The 26733-nt window shown below is 36.4% G+C and overlaps 2 protein-coding genes across 2 annotated transcripts in view; both read right to left on the bottom strand.

Annotated features, from left to right (window-relative positions):
* Nucleotides 1-138: 138 nt before the first annotated feature.
* Nucleotides 139-13458, bottom strand: aldoca (aldolase C, fructose-bisphosphate, a). Its single transcript, XM_056474555.1, has 9 exons — nt 13395-13458; nt 10969-11099; nt 10676-10887; nt 7695-7749; nt 6769-6929; nt 6605-6688; nt 5469-5643; nt 5189-5388; nt 139-1262 (listed from the first exon to the last, which is right to left on the bottom strand). The coding sequence occupies exons 2-9, from the start codon at nt 11078-11080 to the stop codon at nt 1167-1169; spliced, it is 1095 nt and encodes a 364-aa protein (XP_056330530.1). The 5' UTR covers nt 11081-11099; nt 13395-13458; the 3' UTR covers nt 139-1166.
* A 6938-nt stretch (nt 13459-20396) lies between these two features.
* Nucleotides 20397-26733, bottom strand: part of rskra (ribosomal protein S6 kinase related a) — a 20979-nt gene continuing 14642 nt past the window's right edge. The window contains exons 11-12 of the mRNA XM_056474281.1: nt 26723-26733; nt 20397-20783 (exon numbers count right to left, since the gene is read on the bottom strand). The exon at nt 26723-26733 is cut by the window's right edge and continues 100 nt beyond it. Coding sequence (XP_056330256.1) covers nt 20508-20783; nt 26723-26733 — 287 coding nt within the window. The 3' untranslated portion in view covers nt 20397-20507. The remainder of the gene's footprint in view (nt 20784-26722) is intronic.

The raw sequence follows: 26733 nt of genomic DNA, 5'->3' as shown, positions 1-26733 counted from the left end.
GCATGCACTGTCAACCCTGGGACCTTATATAGACAGGTGTATACCTTTTCAAATCATATTCAATCAACTGAATTTACCACAGGTGAACTCCAATTAAGCTGCTGAAACATCTCAAGAATGATCAGTGGAAACAGAATGTAGAATTTTGAGGAAACAAATGAATTTAATCCATTTTGGAATAAGGCTGTAACATGAAAAAAATACTTTCCGGATGCACTGTATACTGGTTTTTACAACACTTCTTAATTGTTTTCAACATTGATAATAATCATTAGTCTCCTGATCATCAGCTCTTTCTCATCAGAAAATTGCAATGATTTATGAAGGAAGGATTGAGTCACATTAAAGTCTGGAGAAATGATGCACTTTAAATTACATTTGAAAAAATGTGCACATAGGAAACAGTTCAAACAAATCTTGATCTGTCCAAAATTTCAATACTGTTTACAAAATATAGTAAAAACTAAGGAAGCATATTTAAGTAATAATGTGTATTCATTGTATATTTTATATCACAGACACATCTTACATCTTCACCATTTTATTGCAGCATTTTCAGTTTGTATTCAGATTGTCAAATTAGTTTCACTGTTGTCCATAATGAAGCCTAACATACAGAATTACCATACCAGATACTGTTTTAAACTTGTAATCTATGGTGTTATTCGTTACCGAAGCACAGGCTTTATTAAAGCTTTAGATGATGAAGTTTGATTGCAGAAGCGTATAGCACAAAGACTCAAGAAACCCCTTATTGTCCAAGTTCCAGAGGTTAGACATTTTTTCAGAACATATATATGTATATATAAAAAATGTATGTCTAAACCTGAAATTATCTTGACAAACTATATATAACATGCATATATCACCTATAATTTCCAAGCGTGAACTCAAAAAGTAGGATGACAGTTATGGGGTTAAATAACTACAGTAAGTAATTAGGATTGATATTACACAGCAAACTGTAAATTTATTAATAATTTTGTCAGTTTAATTGGCGGACACTTAAGTTTTACAATGTTTTTAAAACAAGCAGAGGACGTCACTGCTCAGAGAACACCTTTATGTGCTTTATTATATCAACATTTAGATGCTTAAGGATTTTTTTTATGCAAGTGGCAACACATGTTTCAGCTAATGCTGGAGTACAGAAATCAGTGGCAAATTCAATATGCGTAGCTGGAAAGGTAATGGGAAAGACCAGTAGCTCCACTGCTGTCACCACAAACCGTGTACTTCCCTTGAGATGCCAGACTGTTGATCTGAGGAGAAAAAAAACATAAGTTGAGAAGTTATTCGAAAGATATTAGCGCATCTATCTATCTCATAGTGGATGTTCTGAAGTGTCCAACAATGCCACAATGCACCTTAATAATTATCATTAAAGTACAAATTAAATCAAAGCTAACTGTATGATTTTGTTAGCTCACATTGCTAGTTTTGTGGTGAACAATTCATCTGAGCATGCCATTGAGAAAAAAAAAAGTTTGCTCTTGTAATATAAAATTAAAATATGAAAATGCATTTTCTGTTTGTTTATTACGTCTGTCTGAGATATTAGGCGTGACTAACATACTTAACCACGCCCCTCCAACTGTCAGTTTTGACAACAAACAGAAATGGCAAACAGGAAACGTCTGTAAGATTGTAATAACTCTCCCAAAACCTCTTTTCCGATTGTTCTGAATGAAGCGCCAACTTTACTACATCCAATCAGCTCGCAGTAGAAAAAACAAGCCACGCCCACTGTTTTCTCAATTAATATTCCGTTTCTCTAGGAACTGCATCACAATGCGGAAAAAAAATGGTTGCAGCTTCTGGTTCATGCGGACTTTACAGGCCGCAGCTGTATCCCTTCTAGACTATTGCTGGGTTCCAATAGGAAGTGCTCATCCCTATGCCTTAAACCCTTTGGAGGGTCTCTCTGAAGGAATTAATAGCATAGAAAGGAGCCCTTCCAAACTGAATACAGTGTGTAACCCCAAACAATTTCCCTGCTCAAAGGATCATGGCCTGAAGTGTCCATCAGTTGTATCCTTGAAAATGCTTCATTCTAAAGGGCCCTTCAAAGTGGACAGTTTTGAGCCATTTGTTTTTGAACGACACTTTAAAATGGTGTCCATGAATTTTTTCACTCCAAATTGTTCTTCGCAGGGTGAAATGTCGCATTTGGAATGCACCGACTACCACAGCTCAGCAGCTAGAAAATACTCATAATGCACAGTGAGAGTTCATGCGTCAAGTAAATTTCCACATCTGACCACAAGATGGCATCCACAGCGGAATCCTGTAAGTAAGTTTCTAAATAAAACATTCATTTATTTTCTTTTCGGCTTAGTCCCTTTATTAATCAGGGGTCGCTACAGCGAAATGAACCGCCAACTTATCCAGCATATGTTTTACGCAGTGGCTGCCCTTCCAGCTGCAACCCATCACTGGGAAACACCCATACATTCTCATTCACACACATACACTACGGAAAATTTTTGCTTCTCCAATTCACCTATACTATATATCTTTGGACTTGTGGGAGAAACAAGAGCACCCAAAGGAACCCACACGAACGCAGGGAGAACATGCAAACTCCACACAGAAATGCCAACTGACACAGCCGAGGCTCGAACCAGTGACCTTCTTGCTGTGAGGCAAGAGTGCTACCCACTGCGCCACTGCGTTGCCCAATAAAACATTATATAATTAAAGTTTGCATATATGAGAGAAAAAATAATAGTTTGTTTTATTAGACAGCTTGCTAAGTGTTAAATAACTATTACAAGATCTGACCAAGATTTTAAATCCAATGTGTTTGAGTGATTTATCAACCAACAAAGCAAGTGGGCTATATTAGTGAACTAAAGTATGGAATAGTGAATGAGGGTAAAAGAGACAGATTTTCTTACTATCGGGAGATAAAAGGACTGAATTACACAAACTTGGTCATGTGAAGCATCCATATGAACCAGAAGTTGCTGAGTGGACCTTTCAGTATGTTGATGTACTTCCAACTGAAATTGAATATTGGGTAGGGATCAGGGCTGTGTTTTTTGAGCATCATTCCCTCATAGCAAACTAACAGTAAGAGGGCCATGGTTAAGAATACTGTGGCTGACGCTGTCAAACCTGCATCAACAGAGAAGGATCACCAGACTTTGATTGAAAATTACCAAAACAAATGTTTTTTTTATTTATTGAATTAACTTACATGGATTAATTGTAGTTTAAATAAGCCTTGCTAATTGTAACCTAAAGAATAATAATGCGCGCTAGAAACTACAATGCTAAACATTGCAAATTTTGATTTCACAAAGACTTTTAAGAAAAAAAAACTTCCTATTACTAAAACTCTCTTATCCATTGATCTACCTTTTTTAATCTTTATATTTATATAAAGGTGCTTTGCCTTTTAACTATTATAAATCCATTTCGTACTTTTTCTAAAAAGCAAACAAATAAAAACCTTAAATATCGCATTAACTGATAGTTGCTGCAGACTTTTATTTCACTATGATGGTGTTTATTTTAGTAGGGGGTGGGGTCTGAATTTTAGGTCCCTTTTCTCATGTTTTACTTGCAGCAAATTTATGCTGGGAGGGGCGTGGCAAAGCATATTTTCACCAAGAAAGAATTTTTGTGGAAATTGTCTGTCTGTCTATCTATCTATTTATCTATCTGTTGGTCAGTCGGTCTGTCTGTCTGTCTGTCTGTCTGTCTGTCTGTCTGTCTGTCTGTCTGTCTGTCTGTCTGTCTGTCTGTCTATCTATCTATCTATCTATCTGTCTATCTGTCTGTCTGTCTGTCTATCTATCTATTTATCTATTTATCTATCTGTCGGTCGGTCGGTCTGTCTGTCTGTCTGTCTGTCTGTCTGTCTGTCTGTCTGTCTGTCTGTCTGTCTGTCTGTCTGTCTGTCTGTCTGTCTGTCTGTCTATCTATCTATCTATCTATCTATCTGTCTATCTGTCTGTCTGTCTGTCTGTCTATCTATCTATTGGTTGGTCGGTCGATCTGTCTGTCTGTTTATCTGTCTGTTTATCTGTCTGTCTGTCTGTCTATCTATCTATCTATCTATCTATCTATCTATCTATCTATCTATCTATCTATCTATCTATCTATCTATCTATCTATCTGTCTGTCTGTCTGTCTGTCTGTCTGTCTGTCTGTCTGTCTGTCTGTCTGTCTGTCTGTCTGTCTGTCTGTCTGTCTGTCTGTCTGTCTCTTTCTCTGTCTGTCTGTATGTCTGTCTATCTATTTATCTATCTGTTGGTTGGTCGGTCTGTCTGTCTGTCTGTCTGTCTGTCTGTCTGTCTGTCTGTCTATCTATCTATCTATCTATCTATCTATCTATCTATCTATCTATCTGTCTGTCTGTCTGTCTGTCTGTCTGTCTGTCTGTCTGTCTCTTTCTCTGTCTGTCTGTATGTCTGTCTATCTATTTATCTATCTGTTGGTTGGTCTGTCTGTCTGTCTGTCTGTCTGTCTGTCTGTCTGTCTGTCTGTCTGTCTGTCTATGTGTCGGTCGGTCGGTCTGTCTGTCTGTCTGTCTGTCTGTCTCTCTGTCTGTCTATCTATCGGTCTGTCAGCCTGTATGTCTGTCTGTCTATCTGTTTGTCTATCTATCTATCTATCGTCTTGTCAGTTTGACGCATGGTTTAACCACCACAGAGTCCACACAGAGGCCCCTTTTCTCATGTTCTACTTGCAGCAAACTAACGGTGGGAGGGGTGTGGCAAATCAGTGAGGGCCCACCATTCCATAGTGAAAGCAACTAATCAGATTTAGATTAAACATGAACAAAACAAACAGTTTACTGTTTTTCAGTGGATTAACTTCATTAATTGTTCACTTTTTATGCCATCAAATTAAACATTGTACATTTTAAATTGATCTGGATTTTAATCTGAATTTGTTCCACATGTTTCACATGATTTTTCCATGGATTACCAGGATTATACTGGTTTTCCCAGTACTGGGTTGCGGCTGGAAGGGCATCCGCAGCATAAAACATATGCTGGAATAGCTGTTGGTTTATTCAGCTATGTGACTCCTGATAAAAAAGGAACTAAGCTGAAGGAATATTAATGAATGAATGAATGATATTGGTCAAACAGTTTATGGTATTCTGATTTCAGATAAATGTAAGTATCTAAATATCCGTTTATCTGTTTGTGACTAGATTTGTTTGGCATGCCTCTGCTCGCTTGATGAACTCCTCAGTCGCGGCAGCCTCATTCTCTCTCTGTCCACGCCAGGTCTTCAGAGCCGAGGCCTGCAGAGCTCGGCCGAATGAGAAGGTAAGAGCCCAGGGCTTCACTAGTGGGCAGTTATTGATAGCGCTCAGGTTAATAGAGGCCTCTTCCTCACTTTGACCTCCCGAGAGAAAGGTCACCCCTGGAAGATCAGAAAATCTGTAATTACACAATGACCAGAAACCATTTGACACCAGGTTTACATTTTTAATATACCCTCACCTGTGACAGCGGGTGGGACGGTGCGCCGCAGAGCAGTGACTGTTGCCATGGCAACCTCCTCAGCACTGTATTTGGTAGGACAGCCGTGTCCGGGGGTCACCATGTTGGGCTTGAGCAGCGTGCCTTCCAGATACACGTGATGATCAAACATGGCTTTGTAGACCGCTGCAAGAACCTGATCCATAACAGTGAATATAAATCATGTAATGATTCGTCTGAAGGACAGTTCACCAAAATGACAAATCTGTCATCGTTTATTCAAACTCATTTATATTTGTATAAACAAACAATGCACCACAGAAAGAAGTCAAGTCATACAAGTCTTAAAACAGTAAACGGTGCTGTTGAATGCTTGATTCTGATTGGTTCTAAGACATTTAATTATTCATCACATAGACACACGGCTAGTGTTCCAGACAGCTCCGACTGCATTACAGATGCACATCACTAGGCTCAATGATTTTGGTTATTTCACTGCCTACAACAGATGAAAATACAATCAAAATATAGGTGCAAGCAGCAATTATCAGGACCAAGCAGCCTAGCAGCCACATCTTATTAATTTTGGACCAAGGGTTGAGAAGTTATAGGCAAAAAAAGCAATTTTTGTATATCCGGACCACTAGGGGGCAGTGCGCCAAAACACTGCAGCTGACTTCAGACCATGGTTGTGATAACACACACCAAGTTTAGTGTGAATACGTCAATGCATTATGGCGAAAACACCTTAAGTGAATTTTCGCAAGCTTTACAATAAATTTGTTCGCAAGTTAATCAAAAACGGTTAGTCTAATCAACTCAAATTCAATACATTTTGGTCAGCATGGTCAGTAGATCATGTGATTCAATTTTGGTGAAAATCAGATAAACGTCCTAGGACGAGTTTGTTCAAATAGGTTTTACGAAAAATTCGAAATAGTGAAAAAAATGTTATGACGGAAAATGACGTCGTAGGGTGCATTTGAATCGGCTTGAGCTAAGGAATCAGAGGAAAAAAGAATTTTGATAGTGATAACTGTAGTATCAGATCGGTTGAATGATTCGAAACTGCCTATCATCATAATTCCTTACATAAATCTGACTGATTCTAGTGAATTATACATTTAATAACTAAAGTATAAAACTTAAACACTTACCCTCTCTGTGACAAACTGGCAGCGCTTCAAATTATGGTCTCCATCAGGTAAGATCTCAGGTTCCACGATGGGGACAATCCCATGCTGGAAGAACACGGGAGAGCGCAACCATATGATTCTCAACATATTCCAATTTAATGACGCTAGCTTCACAGATGTTTTACCTGCTGGCAAATACTAGCATAGCGAGCAAGGACTTTAGCATTTTCTGTAATGCACAGGTTTGACGGGGTGGTCTCGCTGATTTTCATCACGCAGCGCCACTTGGCAAAGTCAGCTCCATCCTTTTTATACTGAGCACAGCGTTCTGAGAGCCCGTCCAGACCTGTGGAGACAGTGGAGATCCAATTATAGTATGTCAAAATTTTAGGTATCATTATGTTTTAGGGTCATACTGAGCATTACTGGAATAATTTAAATATTCATTTACATTGGGATCAATTAATTGGATTAAATGAATAAGTTTTCTGTGCATTGCTCCAGTTCTGAACATTATGGTTAGTATCATGGGTTTGATTACTAGCTAAATTCTTTTATTTTAGTTTTTTTTACATTTTTAATTATAGTCTGATCTACTTCTATTAACCATGAAATCTGCTGGTCAAACCGACCTGCTAACACATTCAGAATTAGTGTTGTCACGATACTGGAATTCGATACCAATCGGTACTGAGATTTAAAAGCGTTCATTTCCTGCTAACATTTGAGTGCTGTTCTTAAGCAGCCATGATTTGCCATTGTGTTCACGTGCTCAACAAAAATGACTGTGATTGGTCATGAAGGTTATCAGTTCACCAAACTCACCACTGTTTACTGAGTGTAACTACAGATATAGGGACACTGGAGCCTTTTAAATAAATCCACGTGAATGAATTGTTTAAAAAAATGGACGACTTTCAAAAATACAATGGAAAACATTTCTGTTTTTAGCACATGATTGTGATTTCAATGTACCCTAATAGTTACACACCTTAAAGCTGAATAAATATGTAACCAAGGACTCGTTGTGTATGCTAAACAAACATCCCAACGCTGAAATCGAATGAATGAGAATATATTCAGGTACAGAGAAAGAACATCATCGTTATACCTTGTGTAGTGGTCTCTCCATTAGTTCCTGGCAAGGGCACTACACCTTTGTCAACCTGTGAAGAGAGCTCACAACATGTTTAATCCAGCCTCTTGCTGAAAGAAAAGAGCAAAAACTTTACTTTTCTGTTCCTCCTTAGAATATCAATGGCTGCTTTTTTCATTCTTCAGTAGCTATATCTTCCTTTGTGTTCAACAGAAGAAAACAATTCATAAAAGTTCAGAACCACTTGAGTGTGAGTAAAAAATGTGAAAATGTTTGGGGTGAACGATCCCTTTAAAGCGACAAATCTGTATCTTATTCATCTCTAAACAGTGCACAGTAGTATCGTAGTACAGTGTTTCTCAACCATGTTCCTGGAGGACCACCAGCTCTGCACATATTCCTTGTCTCCTTTACCCAAACACACCTGATTCAGATCATCAGCTCATTTGCTGAAAGACCTGTAATCAGTGTGATAGACAAAGGATGCATACAGTGTTGGTCGTCCTCCAGGAACATGGTTAAGAAACACTGTCTTAGGTTTGCAGTGAGCACCTTTAAACTGCACTTGTATTTTACAGTATGTGTACTTGATATGTGCTGACAGTGTACCTCCCAAAGATAAATAGACTTTTACAGAAAGTACTGGGTTAAACAAGGTAACTATGTGAAGTTTATTTATAAACTAATTAAGAGGATCACGTGTTTATGATTGCATGCAGCTGGTCCTGCATTATCCAATTTATGATTCACCAATCAGACCACTCCTAAGCCACCTTAAATACCCTAAGTTCCATATAACAGCCATTTACATTTTGAAGAATCCCCCCCTTCCCCCCCTACTACTTCTTCTTTCCTAGATGGGTGGCACGGTGGCCCAGTGGTTAGCAGTGTTGCCTCACAGCAGGAACGTCATTGTTTCTAGTCCTTACCAAGCCAGCTGACATTTCTGTGCGTTTACACGTTCTCCCCATGCTCATGTGGGTTTCCCCCGGGTTCCCCGGTTTCTTCCCACTGTCCAAAAACATGCAACTTAAGCTAATTTACTAATCCAAATCCGCACAATAGACATGCACCTAGTAAGTAGTTATGTCTTAAGAGCAATCAGTCTCTGTTCATTAGCTCCTTCAGCAAGAAAGTTCTCTAAATCTACCTGAGCTCAAACTTCCCTCTCGCCTTGCAAACGGGAGAAAGCCCCGGGCTCGAGGATCTTATGAGCTCAGGGATCTCTCACCGGACAGCATGCCAAACAAGCTTTAGAATAAATCATCAGCTAAATGTGAACTCTTGAAATGGGTTAAGTGTAGAATCAGAGGTAGGTATAGTGATAATATCAAATTATTACCTAATTTATGTAATGACTATTTTAAGTACATCGAATCTGCATGTGAAACTGTAGTGCTACCAATATTTTAGGGTTAAATTATGTGAAAAAAATCGGTCCCACTTTATATTAAGAGGCCTTAACTACTAGGCATTTAAATAAAAAACAAGTACAATGTACTTATTATATTGCATAACACATCTGGTGATCTTCAGGTGGGTACGGGCAAGGTTAAAGACATGTTTGGTGGTATGGGCAGGTTTAGTTAAGTTATAAGGGATGCGTCAACTGTGTAATTACAAACGTAATTAAAAAAATTAATCACAGATGTAGATGCAGATGTTTTTTAAAATACAAGTACAGTGTACAAACATGTACGCACATAATAAGTAGTGTTGGGGGTAATGCATTACAAGTAACACGAGTTACGTATTAATATCACTTTTCTAAGTAACTAGAAACGCATTACTTTAAAAAAATAAGTAATAATATTTGAGTTACTTTTTAAAATATGTAACGCAGTTACTCTTTTGTTTAATTAATTAGCTTTTGTAAATTGCTGAATTAAAATTAAGATGAGAGAATGCCATTATTTTGAACACATGGATGAAAAGGAACTGTACTTGAAAATGGTTTGTACTTCACTAAAAAGACAAAAAGCATAAAAAGCATCAAACACTTTGCTTTAAACTTTTATTAATCTGTATATACGGCATGTAGAGCTCTGGGGCCTGAATGTTCTTAGAAGATAACATTATTTTACATTATTAGTTTTCAATGTGTTTTTTAAGGTAAATACCAAGTCCTTACACTTGTTTAATTTAAGTCCTTACACTTGTCTCTTTTTGACCCAATATACCATCAAAATCTTTTTTTTTTTCTCAAATGACTGATGACTGGATACTATGGGTTGAATGTAGCTGGGAAATGTTGCTATAGCCACACAGTAAAAATATGTGGCTCACCAGCCTGATCTCTCCTATATCAATCTATAAAATTGGTGTGTTGTATAAATTGGTTCTAAACAAATTAGTTAATTAAGTAATTAATTAAATTAAATTAAATTAAAGAGGTGGTTTGTAGTTCACTAAAAAGACAAAAAGCATGAAAGCATCAAACACTTTGCTTTAAACTTTTATTAATCTGTATATACGGCATGTAGAGCTCTGGGGCCTGAATGTTCTTAATTTTGATGCGACGCGCTTATCTTAAACGTTACCGAGAACCTGCTCTTTCCTGATCTCACAAGAAAACGTAAGTATTTTACGTTTCGTCAATTTAGTGGCTAATTCGTACGAATTCGTATGAGTTCAGTCGTACGAAATTGTACGATTTTAAAAAGGAGGCGTGGCACCTAACCCCACCCCTAAACCCACCCGTCATTGGGGGATGAGCAAATCATACTAAATTGTATGAATTAGCTCGTATGAATTCGTACGAATTAGCCACTAAATCAAAAAGTTACGAATTACCGTGAGATTGTGTTGGGCTCACTTAATTTTTTAGGTTGAACCAATTTAACTTTACAAGTCCTTTTAACTTGCATCAATTAAGCTGACTAAAAACATCAAGTCAAAATCTGTTTAATTTAAAAAAGTACTTTCCGCTTGGATGTATGAATTATATTTTTTAAATGTATTATTTTTGACTGATCTGGCTCAGCGAGATATTATACCTTGATCCCAATAGTGATACCCTTATCCTTGATCATCTTGACAAACGGGACGCCATCATCCGAGTTCTGATAGAGTGTTTCATGGAAGAAGATGACTCCGCCGATGCAGTTATCAATACGGTCATCAGCGGTGAAGAGCACCTGACGGTAGAGACGCCGGTTTTCTTCATTGTTCTCCACCCCGATCTGGTTCAAGCGCTTCCCCATGCTGCCTGTTTCAACACACACAGAGCCAGAGTCAGATCTCAAGCTTGATTAAGTACAAAGTGTGAGCTAACGGGACGAGCACTGACCTATAGACTCGTCTGCAGCCAGGATGCCTTTCCCAGGAGACACGATGCGCAGGGCTATCTCATGAAGCTCCTTCTTTTGCTCCGTGGTGAGGGGAGGAAACTGATGGGTCATCCTGGACGTCTGACACAACCTGAGGACAGTACGGACGAGGCCCTGTTTACAATCAATCCTTTCACAAATGGATGACAGGGGTAAATGGAGTCTAAAATGATTTATGATTTAAGCTTGTCCAATTCCAGAGGATGTCACGAATTTGATGTAACTCAAAACTGTAGTACAGTAGTCTACATTTGAAGTGAATCAAAAGGTTCTTGCTCTAAAACAAGAACGTTCAATACACAACAGTTGAATATTGTATGTAACTGATAAGAAAAGCTAAAAACAAAGCATTATTAAAACAAACAATGGGACGACCCGGTGGCTCAGTGGTTAGCACTGTCGCCACACAGCAAGAAGGTCACTGGTTTGAATCCCGGCTGGGTCAGTTGGCATTTCTGTGTGGAGTTTGCATGTTCTCCCCTTGTTCGCATGGGTTTCCTTCGGGTGCTCCAGTTTCCTCCACAGTCCAAAGACATGGGTATAGGGGAATTGAATAAAACTAAATTGGCAGTAGTGTATGTGTGTGATTGAGTGTGTATGGTGTTTCCCAGTACTGGGTTGCAGCTGGAAGGGCATCCGCTGTGTAAAACATATGCTGGAATAGTTGGCGGTTCATTCTGCTGTGGCAACCCCTGATGAATACAGGGTCTAAGCCGAAGGAAAATGAATGAATGGAAACAAATAATAATAACAACATTGAAAGTGAGAATGTTGCTTGATTTTACAGTCTTTTTCTGTTAGAATTAGTTGTATTTTTACGGTGTTCTGTATTGATTTTTGAATGCAAAAATCTCTTTAGCCTTTTCATACCTTTTGTTTTTTTGTAAAATTGTGGATTTTGTGCCTTTGTAATGTTCTATATTAGTCTGCGCTGTAATGTTTGAGCATTTAATGTTTATAACCATTTATAACCCTCCTTCGTTGCAAAGTTTTGACTCTTAAATGAAACAGAAAACAAAACAAAATGTCAAAAAAATACAATCAAACACAATTATGGCTTAAAGACATGAAAACTCTACTAAATGTTACAGAAATGCCAAACATTCACATTCACAGAAGCTTAAATAAGATGTTTTCTCGCAAATTTAGCAAGTGAAGCACATAGACGCACTGTTAACAAGCGTTTCGCCTCCATAAATTACTTGGTGAATAACTAATTTATGGATAATAATTGAATAATAATTTAATTCCTGGGAAATAAGATGACACGTTATTATAAAATGTTATTTTTAAAGCTTCTCAACTTGAAACTCTTTCAAACCATCAGCAGAATTGAAACACTTCAATATTTCTGTACACTGTAAAACAGTGGAAATCACTCAATGAAATAAGTTGAACTTATACTTTTTTAAAGTTACTTTGACTTAATAAAACAGATCTATGGTAACTCAAGAACTGATTATATCAAGCAGAACTCAAACTGAATGAGTTATGAATGAATTGGTTGTATTTTTGTGTTAACTTTAATGCTAGAAGCAATACCAAACCATTTGAGTAGCTACTAAGTTATTTGGTCTTTATCTGTTCTTTTAACGCATCTCGTACTGATTTGATAACTGAATTTAAAATGTTATTAATACTCTAAATGTTTGACGATATCAACACAAAGAATTGATGTGTGTTTAAATCAAGTTTACAATATTTAAACCACTTTGTTTCAAAGCTTAAACGGTTTGCTGCAGTTGGTTTCCTCAGAGAGTTTGATTAAACTTAACTTGTCAGTGTAGGGTTTACAGTGTAGGAAAGCTACACACTGTAAAACCCAAAAGTCAAGTGTAGTGAACTCAAAATTTACTGAAGGTTAATTCTACTCAATTGAAAAGAGTTTTGAACTCAGTGTTAAAGGTAATGAGTTAATTAAATACCTCATTCAATTTAAATGGAGTAAGTTCACAGTACTCATATAGATTAGTTTTCTCAAATTGTTTGTAGCAATCGGTTTCCTCAATCGGTTTGAGTTGCCTTAACTTATTGGGTTTTACAGTACTCAGTTGGTTTGAGTTCTCTTTACTTATTGGGTTTTACTGTGCTCAAATTGCTTCATTTACTCAAATGGATTAAGTTCACAGTACTCATTAGGATTAGTTTTTAAACTTAAATAGTTTTTCTCAAATGGTTTGAGTTACCTTAACTTTTTAAGTTTTACAGTGTATGATTCTCAGCATTCACAAAAAAAAATCATTCATACACTTTCTAAATAGTAAAACAGCACATTATGTCAGTAATATGGACCAAAGCAAAGTACTTTCTCCAATGGGACATTCAAAAAACAGCTGTAGCCCAGAAAACAGTAAAGTTCAACAGATGAATAAACTTCAGTACTCACCAAGATCGAAGGACTCAGACGGAAGGCTTTTTTCCTGCAGACGAGCTGAGATGTGACTGATTCTTCAACAGTGCCAGTGTCCCAGTTCTTTATGAAGGTGATCTCCCAGAGGAGGCCCACACTTGTAGGGCGGAGCTTAACGGCATGCCCTCATTAAGTTATCGGAGGAGGTGTTAAAGGCCACCAAAGGTTGCCTACCCGATCCCATTTTTTTACAAGCATATAGTCTCATTTGACATGCAATGCAATGAAACCAGGTATTCTAAATGGTGCGAAAAACCCACCAGGGTGTTGCTAGGCACTTTCTAAGCCATTGAGGGTGGTCGCTAGGGTGCTGTGGCTTATTGTATATCATCTGCCAGATGAAAATTCTGTTTTTGGTCACTTATGTAATCATTTGAGATATCTCATGGACACAGGACTTTTTTGAACGGCACCTGTTTTTAAATAAAGCAATCTGCATTCCAGTCAAAATTATAATTAGATGAAACTAGCCTCAGGCAAATCCTCAAATCTCTAGTCAACCATCGTACCCTTAGGAAAATGATGGCAGTCACGGAGCGGCAGAGATTCAAGCAAATGTGTGATAAAAAATGAGGTGGGGTCATGGCATAATTTCTAGTTTTATACAGGTGAGTAGAATTTTTAGATGATCTCATGATCTAGTTCTCAAGGACGAATAATGGAGGTAAAGTCAAGAGATTATCAAGGTATCGATCTGTGGTAAAAAAAAAAGAAGTATGCTGTAAAAAATGCAGAGCGTAATTTATTCAGATAACATGAAATATGTACGTAAATAGGCGAGTTGTCAATCTGAAAGCAATATGATAATGTAGATAAAAATGTCAAGTTTAGAGGGAAACCCAATGCCTCTATATATGAAGGACCGAAGCGGTTTGAAGTAGACTCTCAGGAGAACTGTTAAGAGTTACGGTTATTTTAAGCCATCTCTACTGGGGCTGTGGGCTTTTTTCCTGATACCTAATTAAAAACATTAATAATGATGCTTTATCTGGTGTTCAATTTTCAGCCCTATTAAGGCTGCTCCCATTTGGGTTTGTCATTGCGCTCACAAATAGGTCACACCAAAGTCTCAAAGTTGGAGAAATGTCTCCAGGTACCATTCACAGATAGATATGAAGTTCTGCATTTGTTCTCCACAATCAATATTCTAAAGCTTCTATTTTGGGGGATTTATTTTGAGAATCATATTTACAGTAATGCCTAGAAATCATTCACATAAGTACTATGTGAACTATTTTCCCAGAAGTTCAAATGTTTTTAATTATCAGTAAATCAATATTTCATTCATTTGTTTTCTTTTCGACTTAGTCCCTTTATTAATCTGGGGTTACCACAGCGGAATGAACCGGCAACTTATCCAGCACATGTTTTTATGCAGCGAATGCTCTTCCAGCCGCAACCCATCTCTGGGAAACATCCATACACACTCATTCACACTCATACACTATGGACAATTTAGCCTATCTAATTCACCTGTACCGTATGTCTTTGGACTGTGGGGGAAACTGGAGCACCCGGAGGAAACCCACGCGAACGCAAGGAGAACATGCAAACTCCACAGAGAAACGCCAACTGACCCAGCCGAGGCTCAAACCAGCGATCTTCTTGCTGTGAGGCAACAGCACTACCTACTGCACCACTGTGTCGCCTAAACCAATATTTAGATTCGTAAAAGTATTGTAATGCATTTTCTTATACTGCACTGCACTGTATGTTCCATTGTGCATACTATTGTAAAACTCTCTGTTTATGTATTTTTGTTTTGCTTATTATCCTAGCAATAGCACTACACAATATGTGAAATATTAAATTAAGCGAGTCATTGAATTATTTTATTTACCAAATTGTTTAGAACCAATTTATACAACACACCAATTTTATAGATTGATTCAGGAGAGAATAAAGAGACAAGATTCATTCAAAACACCGATTCATTTAGAAAACAAGTGAGAGAGTTTATCAGAGAGAATGATTCAAGTAAAACACAGATTCATTCAGTAGTGAATCAATATGCATGAGCATCTTCATGAGCAAATACCGAATGTTTAACTCTTCATGAGTTAAACGCATCTTTATGAGCAAATACTGAGTGTTTAACTCAACTGATTCATTCAAAACACCGATTCATTTAGAAAACAAGTGAGAGAGTTTATCAGAGAGAATGATTCAAGTAAAACACAGATTCATTCAGTAGTGAATCAATATGCATGAGCATCTTCATGAGCAAATACCGAATGTTTAACTCTTAATGAGTTAAACGCATCTTCATGAGCAAATACTGAATGTTTAACTCAACTGATTCATTCAAAACACTGATTCATTCAGTAGTGAATCAACTGACGCATCTTCATGAGCAAATACTGAATGTTTAACTCAACTGATTCATTCAAAACACTGATTCATTCAGTAGTGAATCAACTGACGCATCTTCATGAGCAAATACTGAATGTTTAACTCAACTGATTTATTCAAAACACTGATTCATTCAGTAGTGAATCAACTGACGCATCTTCATGAGCAAATACTGAATGTTTAACTCAACTGATTCATTCAAAACACTAATTTATTCAGTAGTGAATCAACTGAAGTATCCTCATGAGCTAATACTGAGTGATTATCTCAACAGAATAAGTGAATCAAATGACACATCTTGTTGAGCAAATACTGAATGATTATATCAGCCAATTCATTCAAAACACTGATTCATTCAGAAGTGAAACAAGTGACATCTTAATTAGCAAATACTGAATGATTATGTCAATTGATTCGTTCAAAACACTGATTCATTCAAGAGCAAAACAAGTGACATCTTCAGTAGCAAATACTAAAGGATTATCTTAATTGATTCATTCAAAACACTGATTCATTCAGGAGTGAAACAAGTGACATTTTGATTAGCAAATACTGAACGATTATCTCAATTGATTCGTTCAAAACACTGATTCATTCAAGAGCAAAACAAGTTAGGTGCTCTATGAATAACTTACATAACCATTTTTTCAAAATACTAAAACATTCAGAAAACAAGCAAGAAAGTAAACGAGAGCCATTGAATGATTCACTTAACTGATTCAAGTATTCATTCAGCAGCGAAACAAGTGACACATTTTCATGAGTAAGTTACTAATTGATTATCTCAATTGATTTATTCAAAACACCGATTCATTCAGGAGTGAAACAAGTGACATCTTCATTAGCAAATACTGAATGATTATCTCAACTGATTCATTCAAAACACTGATTCATTTAGGAGTGCAAAAAGTGACACATCTTACTGAGCAAATACTGAATGATTATCTCAATAGAATATTTTAAAACATTGATTCATTCAGGAGTAAACCAATCGATACATCTTCAGGAGCACTAAAGTACTAAATGATTATCTTAACTGATTCATTCAAAACACTGATTCATTCAGGAGTGAAATTAGTGGCAAATTTTCAGGAGCAAATACTTAACAATTATCTCAACTGATTTATTCAAAACACTGATTCATTCAAGAGTGAAACTAGGGACATCTTCAATAGCAAATTCTGAATGATTATCTTTATTGATTCATTCCAAACACTGATTCATTCAGGGGTAAAACAAATAGCATATTCGTAGGCAAATACTGAATTCTTCAGGAGAGGATCAAAAGACAAGATTTATTCAAAACATTGATTCATTCAGGAGCAAAGCAATTAGAAGTTTATGAGAGCCATTATGTTATTCACTCAACTGAATCATTCAAATCACTGATTCATTCAGGTGTGAAACAAATAGGTGCGTTCGACTTCATTCAGCACTGCGCAGAGCGATCGAAGTCTTAAAGAGGTGCATGCTGGTTAGAAATTTTGCCCGGATTGACGCTGCACCGACGCCACGTGACTGTCACATGTGACATCAAAGTACCACGACAGCGCACCGAGATCAAACGACTGATTTAAGCTGTGCAGCATCTGAAGAGCGACTGCAGGAGCACTGATGACGACACCGACGTTTGGCCGAGTTCACCGCGGGTTGTGGGTTTATTATTGGACAAATTCTGATTCATAAATTTCAAAACAAACAATTCACTTTTTCTACCATCTTGTACACATCATGCTTATTAAAAGATTTAAAATATTTGACTGCAGTAATCATGTTTTGTTAAATAATCTGGTTATAAAGGCGGGCTTGTGCGCACAGGTTTATTTTCAACCTTTTTTATACAGACGATTTACTACATTCAGCTCCATTAACAATTTAAATGATATATTTTAGTAAATAATCTAAATATTAACTCAAATAAGTCTTACAGACTTGAAATAAAACACTTATAATCATTGATTCTCCCACCCTAAAGGTTTCTTAACAAATTAAGTTAAAGAACTATTTCTTTAAATAATTATAAAATGATTTGGTTACACTTTTTAATAACTACACACTATGAATCATGTATTAAGCATTAGCATCTAGTGAATTCATTTGTTAAGCATTAACTCTACATTATTAAGCGTTAGTAAGCAGTTTATAACTGCAGCTACAAATGCTGTATTCTTGACTTATAAGCACCTTTATAATGTGCTTAATAATTGTATTTTCATACTTAGTTAATAATTTATTTTTCATTACTAAATTAAGTATTGCATTATTTACAAACCATTTGTATTTAAGAGCAGTTGAGGGGTTTTAGGATCATTCAGAATGAGTTAGTAAATGAATAATAAACTATTGAAATCAACATTTATATATCTTATTATTCAGGTATATACTTATAGTTAACTAATATGTTAATAAATGCTTTATTAACTCAACTTCATGCAATTTTGTGACCTAATCTAGTGAGGACTATTTATGCTTTATAAATCCCTTATAAATGACAATTAAAGGCTCAGAATCGAATGAACAATAATCTTTGCAATCTTTTCTAAAAAATTAAATTACTGTAAAGTTTAAACATTGCCAAATAACAGGAGTGTCAAAATACGACATAAAACTGGATAAAACAACAACAACAACATAATAATTTAACAATATAATAAGATGCAATGTTTAAACTCTACAGTTATTTTATTTTAGATAAGCTTGCAAAGATTTATTTTTCATTTGAAGTACAGTTTTAGTTGTGTATCTTTAAATGAAAAGGAATGAATAAAGTAATTTTTCCTGTTCAGAATATAACTGAGCCTTTATTTGTCATTTATAAGGGATTTATAAAGCATAAATAGTCCTCACTTTAGATTAGGTCACAAAACTAGATGAAGTTGAGTTAATAAAGCATTTATAAACATACATAGTAACCCTTAATATATGCCTGAATAATAAGATATATAAACGTTGATTTCAATAGTTTATTAATCATTTACTAACTCATTCTGGATTATCCTAAAAACCCTCAACTACTCTTAAATACAAATGGTTTGTAAATGATGCAATACTTAATTTTGTAATGAAAAATAAATCATTAACAAAGTATGAATGCACAAGTATTAAGCATATTATAAATATGTTTGTAAGTCAAGAATACAGCATTTGTAGCTGCAGTTATAAACTGCTTACTAACGCTTATTAATGTAGAGTTAATGCTTAACAGATAATGAATTCACTATTTGCTAATGCTTAATAAATGATTCATAGTGTGTAGTTAATATAAAGTGTTACCTCCTGTCTAGCCGTTTATACCTGTTCTTTCTGGGAAACTTTTACTTAAAGTGTAGCTCACTGATTTTAGGAATGTCCTTTTGTTCAATCTTTTTGGTTTAAAATGTTTTTTTTTGAAAATGCTTTCATTATCCAAAATAATCTTATTCATTGTTTAAGACTTTAAGAGCTTGTTTTAGGTTTTATGTTAAAATATATTGGAAAGTTTTATATCTATGAATGTAAATAAATGTAAACCCCTTTTAGCATATTCAAACAAGAAATATTAGCCTAGAGTGATGTTTAAACTCCTAGAATTTGTGCTTATTGCTTTGTATTTAATAGGCCTGTTCATTTTTGTTTATATTACCCTCTCGTTTCCCCTTATTTCTCTCGTGCGTTTGTAATATATTTAATTCATAATTCCCTTATTGTTTAAAAATGAACTAGAGTGTGTAGAGACTATATTCTGTTTTATTTGTAAATCTTTTGTTGTTATAAATAATTATAATAAATAAATGATGATGACGCCATGTGATCGGTCATCATGACTGCTGCAACTTTGAGCCCCGAAGTGTCCAGCTCTCCGGCTTGACGGCTCCGCCCCCTCCTGCGCTCGGCTAATCTCTTTGATCACCGGCTGCAGCTGTGCTTCATGTCGAACTCACCTAATGACAACTTTGCAAGCAAACACTAAATTATTATCTCAACTGATTCATTCAAAACACTGATTTATTCAGGAATTAAACAACTGGCAAATCTTCAGGAGCAAATTTTGAATGATGATCTCAACTGATTCAGTTAAAAAGCTGATTCATTAATAAACAAAACAAGTGAGAGATCTTACAAGTAACTGAATTAATCTCTCAGTTGATTCATTCAAAACTGATTCATTCAGAAGAGCAACAAGTGACAAGTCAAGTATTCTAATGCATTTACTCAAATCACTGATTGCGAAACTATGGTTTACATTAATTCCTGAAATAATCAATCAATTCATTTAGTCATTCATTAGTTTATTTATTGATTCAATTATTCATTGAATAATCCATTAATTCATTTAATAATTAATTAAATCAATGCATGTTTGTAACTATTATTTTGTTATTATGCGAGTTCCATGTGTCAGTAATATTTTCACTCTCATGGTGTCACAGTAACCAGAACATCCCTGTAACTGCCCTAAATATAAATATAAAAGACAGGAAAAATATACAAAGAACCTAATATACAAAACCCAGAGATTCTACTATTAGAAACATAAACAAAATGGAGGTTCCACTGCATATTTACGCCTAATTTCTAAACTGAACAGCACCAAAACAGTAGCAAACAATACTAGTTTATTTGTGCTTTATGCTGTTTTCTCGTCTTTGGAGGGACAATGTATATACTGTACCATAACTAAGTGAAAAAAAGTGTGCTCACTTATTTTCTAAACCACTTACATGCAGAATTGGTTCCTTTTGCTTTTGTTTGAGGCTGTTATATCTTCGTTACCTGAATGTTTATCAAGGTAGGAGATAAATCTGTAGGGGTGGAGGGAGAGTTCAGCAGGTCACACTCGAAATTCTGAAGCAGGTCTAGGGATAAACCTCGCATTGATCTTTCCGGCCGGTCAGGATGGGTCTTCAGTGCAAGGATCGACTCAATGGGATTTCTCTGAAGCAGCTGGGAATCAAAGGACATGCCGTGGAAGAACTTGTGGCTTTGAAAGTGCTCCAGGCAGCGCAGGCGACGAGTGGGGATCTTGCACAGGAGCTACATTCAAACAAGGTCGGAGTGTTTTTGAATATTTGTGTACATAACAGTTGTTAGAGGGGTAGTTCACCCAAATAATGAACATTCTGTCATCATTTGCACGTCCTCTACTTGTTTCAAACCTGTTTGAGCATTTTTCTTCTGTCGAACACAAAAGAAGATATTCTGAAAAATGTTTTAAAAAAAACAGACATTGACTTCCATGGGATTTTTTGTTCCTGCTATGGATATTCAATCGCTGCTTTTTTCCAACATTCTTCCAACATTCTTTTTTTTCTGTTCAACAGTGTTAAACAAACTTTTATTACAACTTGATTGTCAGTAAATGCGAGGAAATTTTCATTTTTGGGTGAACTATCCCTTTAAACTTATGCCTAATATCACAGTTACATTACTGAATTGAATTTGAAGCAGTTAAGATAAATGTAATGAAATAGGAAAAGGGAGCTGTTATTCAAACTGAATGACAATTTAATCAGATATCAACCTAAAACAGACATTATTTTAAAGCTTAAACGTTTTAAAAGTATCTTGTGGAAACCATTTTGTCAAGATTCATATTATTTTACTACTCCTAACTAGGGGTGTGATCTTACACGTTTAGCCTGCATGAATGCATTCAGTGTAAAGCTGCACAATTGATCATTAAAAGATCAGGATCTCAATTCAAACACCAACACAACAAGTTTTAAATGATGATGATTTGCATATGTTTATTAATCCTTCAATGGGCTGCGTTCAAATCAAGATCGATAGAGGTTAATTGTTTTAGCTCTAAAAGTTACAAACCATCAAATAACACAGAAGTATTAGGAGAACAGTTCCGATAGACCTGATGTTTATGGTAAAGAGTAAAATCACTGTTTAATGCAATTTGACGCTGTTGAAATTTGTAGTGGTTCTAAGTTATGTTTGTTAAAACCCAAAGTTTCTTGCAGTAATGTTTTTGCAATAAATGGAAAGCAAATAACATCGGTCTCCTGCCTTTTTTGCTGATCCAAAAAATGGTGCGATATGCGACTCAAAAACTGTAGTATGATCCAAACCGTGGGATTTGTGATCAGCTACACCACTAATCCTAATCAATCAAGTGTCACCCAGTGGATATTTTTGGTAAAGTGCCTAAACAAAAATGAAATATTTGTGATGTCAGCTTCAAATTTGGAACTTACTTGGAAATATGGCTTTGATATTATAGCAAGTTTAGATTTTTAAATGTTTTATATATGAACAGTCATAAGATTAAATGTTTGGAAACTGAGATTCACACATCGTCTGAGAGTTTTCCAATGAGTATGGTTTGTTAGGATTAGACAACATTTGACCCACATACAACTATTTAAAAATCTGGAATCTGATGGTTCAACAAAATCTAAATTCAGAGAAAATTGCTTTCAAAATTGTTCAAATTACGTATATTATGTATAAGTTTTGATAAATTTATGGAAGAAAATATACAAAATATCTGCATGCAACATGATCTTTACTTATTATTCTAAGTATATTACAATTTTGACTCATCATTCATTCATTCATTATCCTTTGGCTTAGTCCCTTTTATCAGGGGTCGCCACAGCGGAATGAACCGCCAACTTAACCAGCATATGATTTACGCAGCGGATGTCTTTCCAGCTGCAACCCAGTACTGGGAAACATCCATACACACTCATTCACACACACATACACTACGGCCAATTTAGTTTATTAAATTCACCTATACTGCACGTCTTTGGACTGTGGGGGAAACTGGAGCACCCGGAGAAAACCCACACAAACACGGGGAGAACATGCAAACTCCACATAGAAATTCCAACTGACCCAACTGGGAACCAGTGAAACCAGTGACCTTCTTACTGTGAGGTGACAGTGCTAACCACTGAGCCACCATGTCGCCCTAATTTTGACTCATAGAATGTATTTTTGCCTATTGCAACATAAGACTGGTTTAATCTGCAGAGTGGATTTTGGACTGGGCAAGTTTTAGAGCTCTATTTTGATGATCCATACGCAAAGTGCAAAGCGCAGGAGTAAATGCATTAAAGGCGTGTCAGAATCCACTTTTGCTATTTTAAGGATGGAAAAATCCGCTTTGCGCCGTGGCGCATGGTCTAACAGGGTTGAGCTTATTCTCTTAATGAGTTATAGGTGTGTTTTGAGAATAAGCCAATCAGAGTCTCATCTCCCATTCCCTTTAAGAGTGAGTTGTGTTGTGCCATAGGGCATTTGCTATTTACATGGCGGACTTTGTAAGAGGAAAAACTGAATGCTTCACTAGCAATAAAACAGTTAAACAGAGCATCTACAGCGCGAGAATGAGAGATGAGCCTCCTCATTATTTACTTTCACTTTCACTCTCGTGGATAGGGAAACGTGTTGTATGCGCAGACATCCGTTAGCCTGTACATAATTGATTTCGTTTGTAAAGATTTGTTTCAAAACTATTTCTAAATTCAGTTCTAATTTCCAGCAAACGAATAAATGAACAATAATAACGAAGTGTGTTCAAAAAGTTATATCCAAATACACATGCTATGCTCCATATGGTCTAAAACCTGACAGGTGGGCATTTCTAAGCTTGTTTTTAATAAACCAAATATAAATATGCATATAATAAATAATACTGCTAATAATAATGACATGATACAAAAGTAAATTGTTATGAATAAACTGAAAAAGCCCCCCGAGATAAAGGCATGAAAGTTTGGTTTTTATATTTATGTAGGCTAGAAAATAATAGTTTTTGTAATATTTTAATCCTTTAATTGTTTTTCATTTGTAAAGTTATTTGCGTATTGCTCTATATCCTGTGTGTATTAAGCAATGTGTAAGCGAGACGCACAACAAACGCACTCAGCGCTGGACTATAGACCAGCTTTAATCTAGTCTATTGAACCGTCTATTTAAGTTTCTCAAAATAGCAACGCACCAGCAATGCGCCTCAACACGCCTCCTTTTTTAGACCAGAACGCCTATGGGCGCACATATGAGCGCAAATGCATTTGCTATTTAAACAACGTGCTGCAAAATGTCAAAATGACTCGTGCGCCAAGCTGAAACTAGCAAACAACAATTGCGTCGCGCCTTGCGCCGGGTGTATGATAGGGCCCTTAATGTTTGACTATACACATACTAAGAGCTGTTATAAAACATTTTGCATATTTGCACATTTATTGTACATATTGGTTTCATTCTTAAAGGGTGGTCCACTACGATATCATATTTTAAACTTTAGTTGATGTGTAATGTAGCTGTGTGAACATAAACAGCATCTCTGAATGTACAGTAAGACGCTCAGATTTCAATGCAAAGGGAGACCTTGGTTTTTACAGAGTTAGCTCAGTAAAGCCTACAATGAACGACTTTTAGTGACTACAAAAAAATAGTTCCGACCTGTGAGATCACAAACGTACTTTTACCGCGCACACACTGCGCAGCTAAGGGGCGTGGCAAGAGGCACTTTATTGTTAAGCAGAGAGAGCTAAAATGGCGTCCAAACGCTGCTATTTCCACAGAGCCTCGTCTTTTTCTGTATTCGGGCTTCCAAATGACACAAAACAAAGACAGAAGTGTTTACAGTTCAATTTAATTATGTTCCAGAGAATCATAAAATACATAGCAAGCATGATTTGACAAAACACTGCTCCAGAATCTCTCCCAGTTCAGTGCTGGATTCGGTTAAAATCTTCTCAAAGCAGAAGCTGTGAACTACAACCTGTAAGTGTTTTTACTTGTTAAAGTTGATCATGACATGAACAGTGTCTAGCGTTATTCTAGAACGGTATTCTGTAACAACAATGTAAACAACGGGAAATGCTGTTTTGCACCGCAAACGATTTAGCTACAAATTCATATTTATAAGTCAAACCGCTGTACACACACACACACACACACTCTTCACCAGCACGTACAGCATTTCTCTATGCTTGTGCAACTGTGCAGTGTTTCTTTATAGGCAGCTTTTTCATGCGTTCTACATCTCAGATAATAAACTTGAAAAAGATGTGTGAATGATTCATATTACTTACACATGCATATTCCGAATATATGTGAAAGACGTTGTGTAACGTGTTGAGTTAAAAAAAAATACAGGAGAGCTCGCCTAACTCATGTTGCAGCAGGAATATAAATCAAGGCTCACACAGGTCTCATCCCACATCTAGTGCTTTATTCTTCTGTCAGTGGCGTCACTGTATATTACAGAACAATAACTTAATACGAGCATCACAGAAAAAGAAACATCGGTCCCGCGCACATGCGCTTCTCGTGTTACACGCGTCTAAAGACTATTGACATACACACACACAAAATGGCAATCTCTCTTAAAGGAGCCGCACCCCATTTTCACTCGTTATGCCGAGTTCAGACTGCATGATTTTAGCCCTGATTTTGACTCGCCGGCAGGTTTTGAGAAATCGCCAACAAATACCTGAAATCACAGGCAAATCGGTCCTCGTGCACGTGAGTGACAATCACACAGTATGAACTATCAAAGACGTGATCTGAGAGAATCACAGATACCGATTCAAATCATGCCGTGTGAAATGAGTTTTGACTGAAAATAACATCGTCGATCACCTACAGCCAATGAGAGATCAGCATTCACTTGTGTGTGTGTGTGTGTGTGTATACCTGCAGGCCAGCGAGAGGTTGAGGGAGAAGTTGAAAGGGCTCATTTTCGATTTATTTGGACCCAAGAAATGGAGGAAAAACTAGTGGAGGTTTGACAGAAGCACCCGTGTCTGTTTGACGTTTCATACAGAAAGTTAAGAAAGTAAGTTGAGGAAAAATTGCTTATTCCCTTCAAACCCAGGTGAGCAAATATGTACATTTTCTACCCCATTAAAGGCTTCTTTCTCGTTATGTAGTTATTAACAAAAGATATACTACGTGTTTTTGGCTGTGAGACGTAGTTTGGACAAAGTTGTTGGCGATTCTTCCTATTGTAAAGTCATGCAATGTGAAAGCCCCTAGCTGTCGCCAATCTATCTTGCAGTGTAAACAAAGCAGCGACAAAACGCTAGCCCAGATAGTCATGCAGTGTGAAAACATCTGTGACACGACTACTTTGAAAATCATTCAGTCTAACCTCGGCATTATAGACACTTGTCAGATTTTATTTTAGAGAGCGGGCATGAGGTTGACTGACTGTTTACACAGCAAAAAAGCGCGTGCTTGTATGGGCGTGATGTTGAGCCGATCCACGAATCACAGCACATTATGATAGATGACCAATCAGAGTCACTTGAGGGCGGGCCTTTGGGAGGAACTAGGAAATATGACAGTCGTTTTCATGCTAGCTGAGTAGCTGTATATAATCAAAGTAAGATACATGAAAAAAGAATGTGATTTCCTTCAAGTGAAACATAAGCACACATTGCTTTGCATCTTATAAACACAACCAAGCCTTAAAATTACATTCTGGACCACCCCTTTCCTTGGTGATTTAAAATAATAATAATAATATAATAATATCTTGTATTAATTCAGCACAGGTGTATTTAAAAATGTAAAAGTGTTGGAATGTTTAAATGTGTTAATGAACCTGATGTGTTTTGTGGGTGACATGTCGCCAGATAGACCGATGATGAGCGGATGCATCTCAAAGCTGTGTTAAGTTAAATGTGTTTAGGCTTAAAGACACTGCTGTCTTAAGTCAAAAGGACAGTAAAGAAGATTTTAGTAACCCAAGGATCCTCTTTTAATGACAAGCGACTAATTGTTTTGCTTGTTTAATGTATTCGACAACCATGGTTTGTATAATTTCTGATGTGTTTGAACTGTTCATTTACTAATACAGTTCTCACAGCGTCAAAGGATATTAAGAGGACCAACCTTAAGAATAAAACGCCTGTTCTGAAGAACCAACCTGTATCTGTGTTGTGAAGAGAGTTATACAAATGATTATGAAGGTTATGATGTGCGCAGTAGCAGCAGCTCACCTCTATAAGCA

Source organism: Danio aesculapii, chromosome 15 (assembly GCF_903798145.1).
Source record: "Danio aesculapii chromosome 15, fDanAes4.1, whole genome shotgun sequence".
Classification (NCBI taxonomy): domain Eukaryota; kingdom Metazoa; phylum Chordata; class Actinopteri; order Cypriniformes; family Danionidae; genus Danio; species Danio aesculapii.
This window is presented reverse-complemented; position numbering and strand designations above follow the sequence as displayed.

Bases quoted from the DNA above. Each gene is read 5' to 3' on its own strand.
- aldoca (XM_056474555.1), bottom strand. From the start codon at position 11,080: ATGACCCATCAGTTTCCTCCCCTCACCACGGAGCAAAAGAAGGAGCTT. The intron at 5,644-6,604 runs GTAAGTGTTTAA...GTTATGGATCAG, and splicing joins GCCAGTTTGTCACAGAGAGG to GTTCTTGCAGCGGTCTACAA. The intron at 1,263-5,188 runs GCATGCCAAACA...TTTTCTCCTCAG, and splicing joins AGTTCATCAAGCGAGCAGAG to ATCAACAGTCTGGCATCTCA.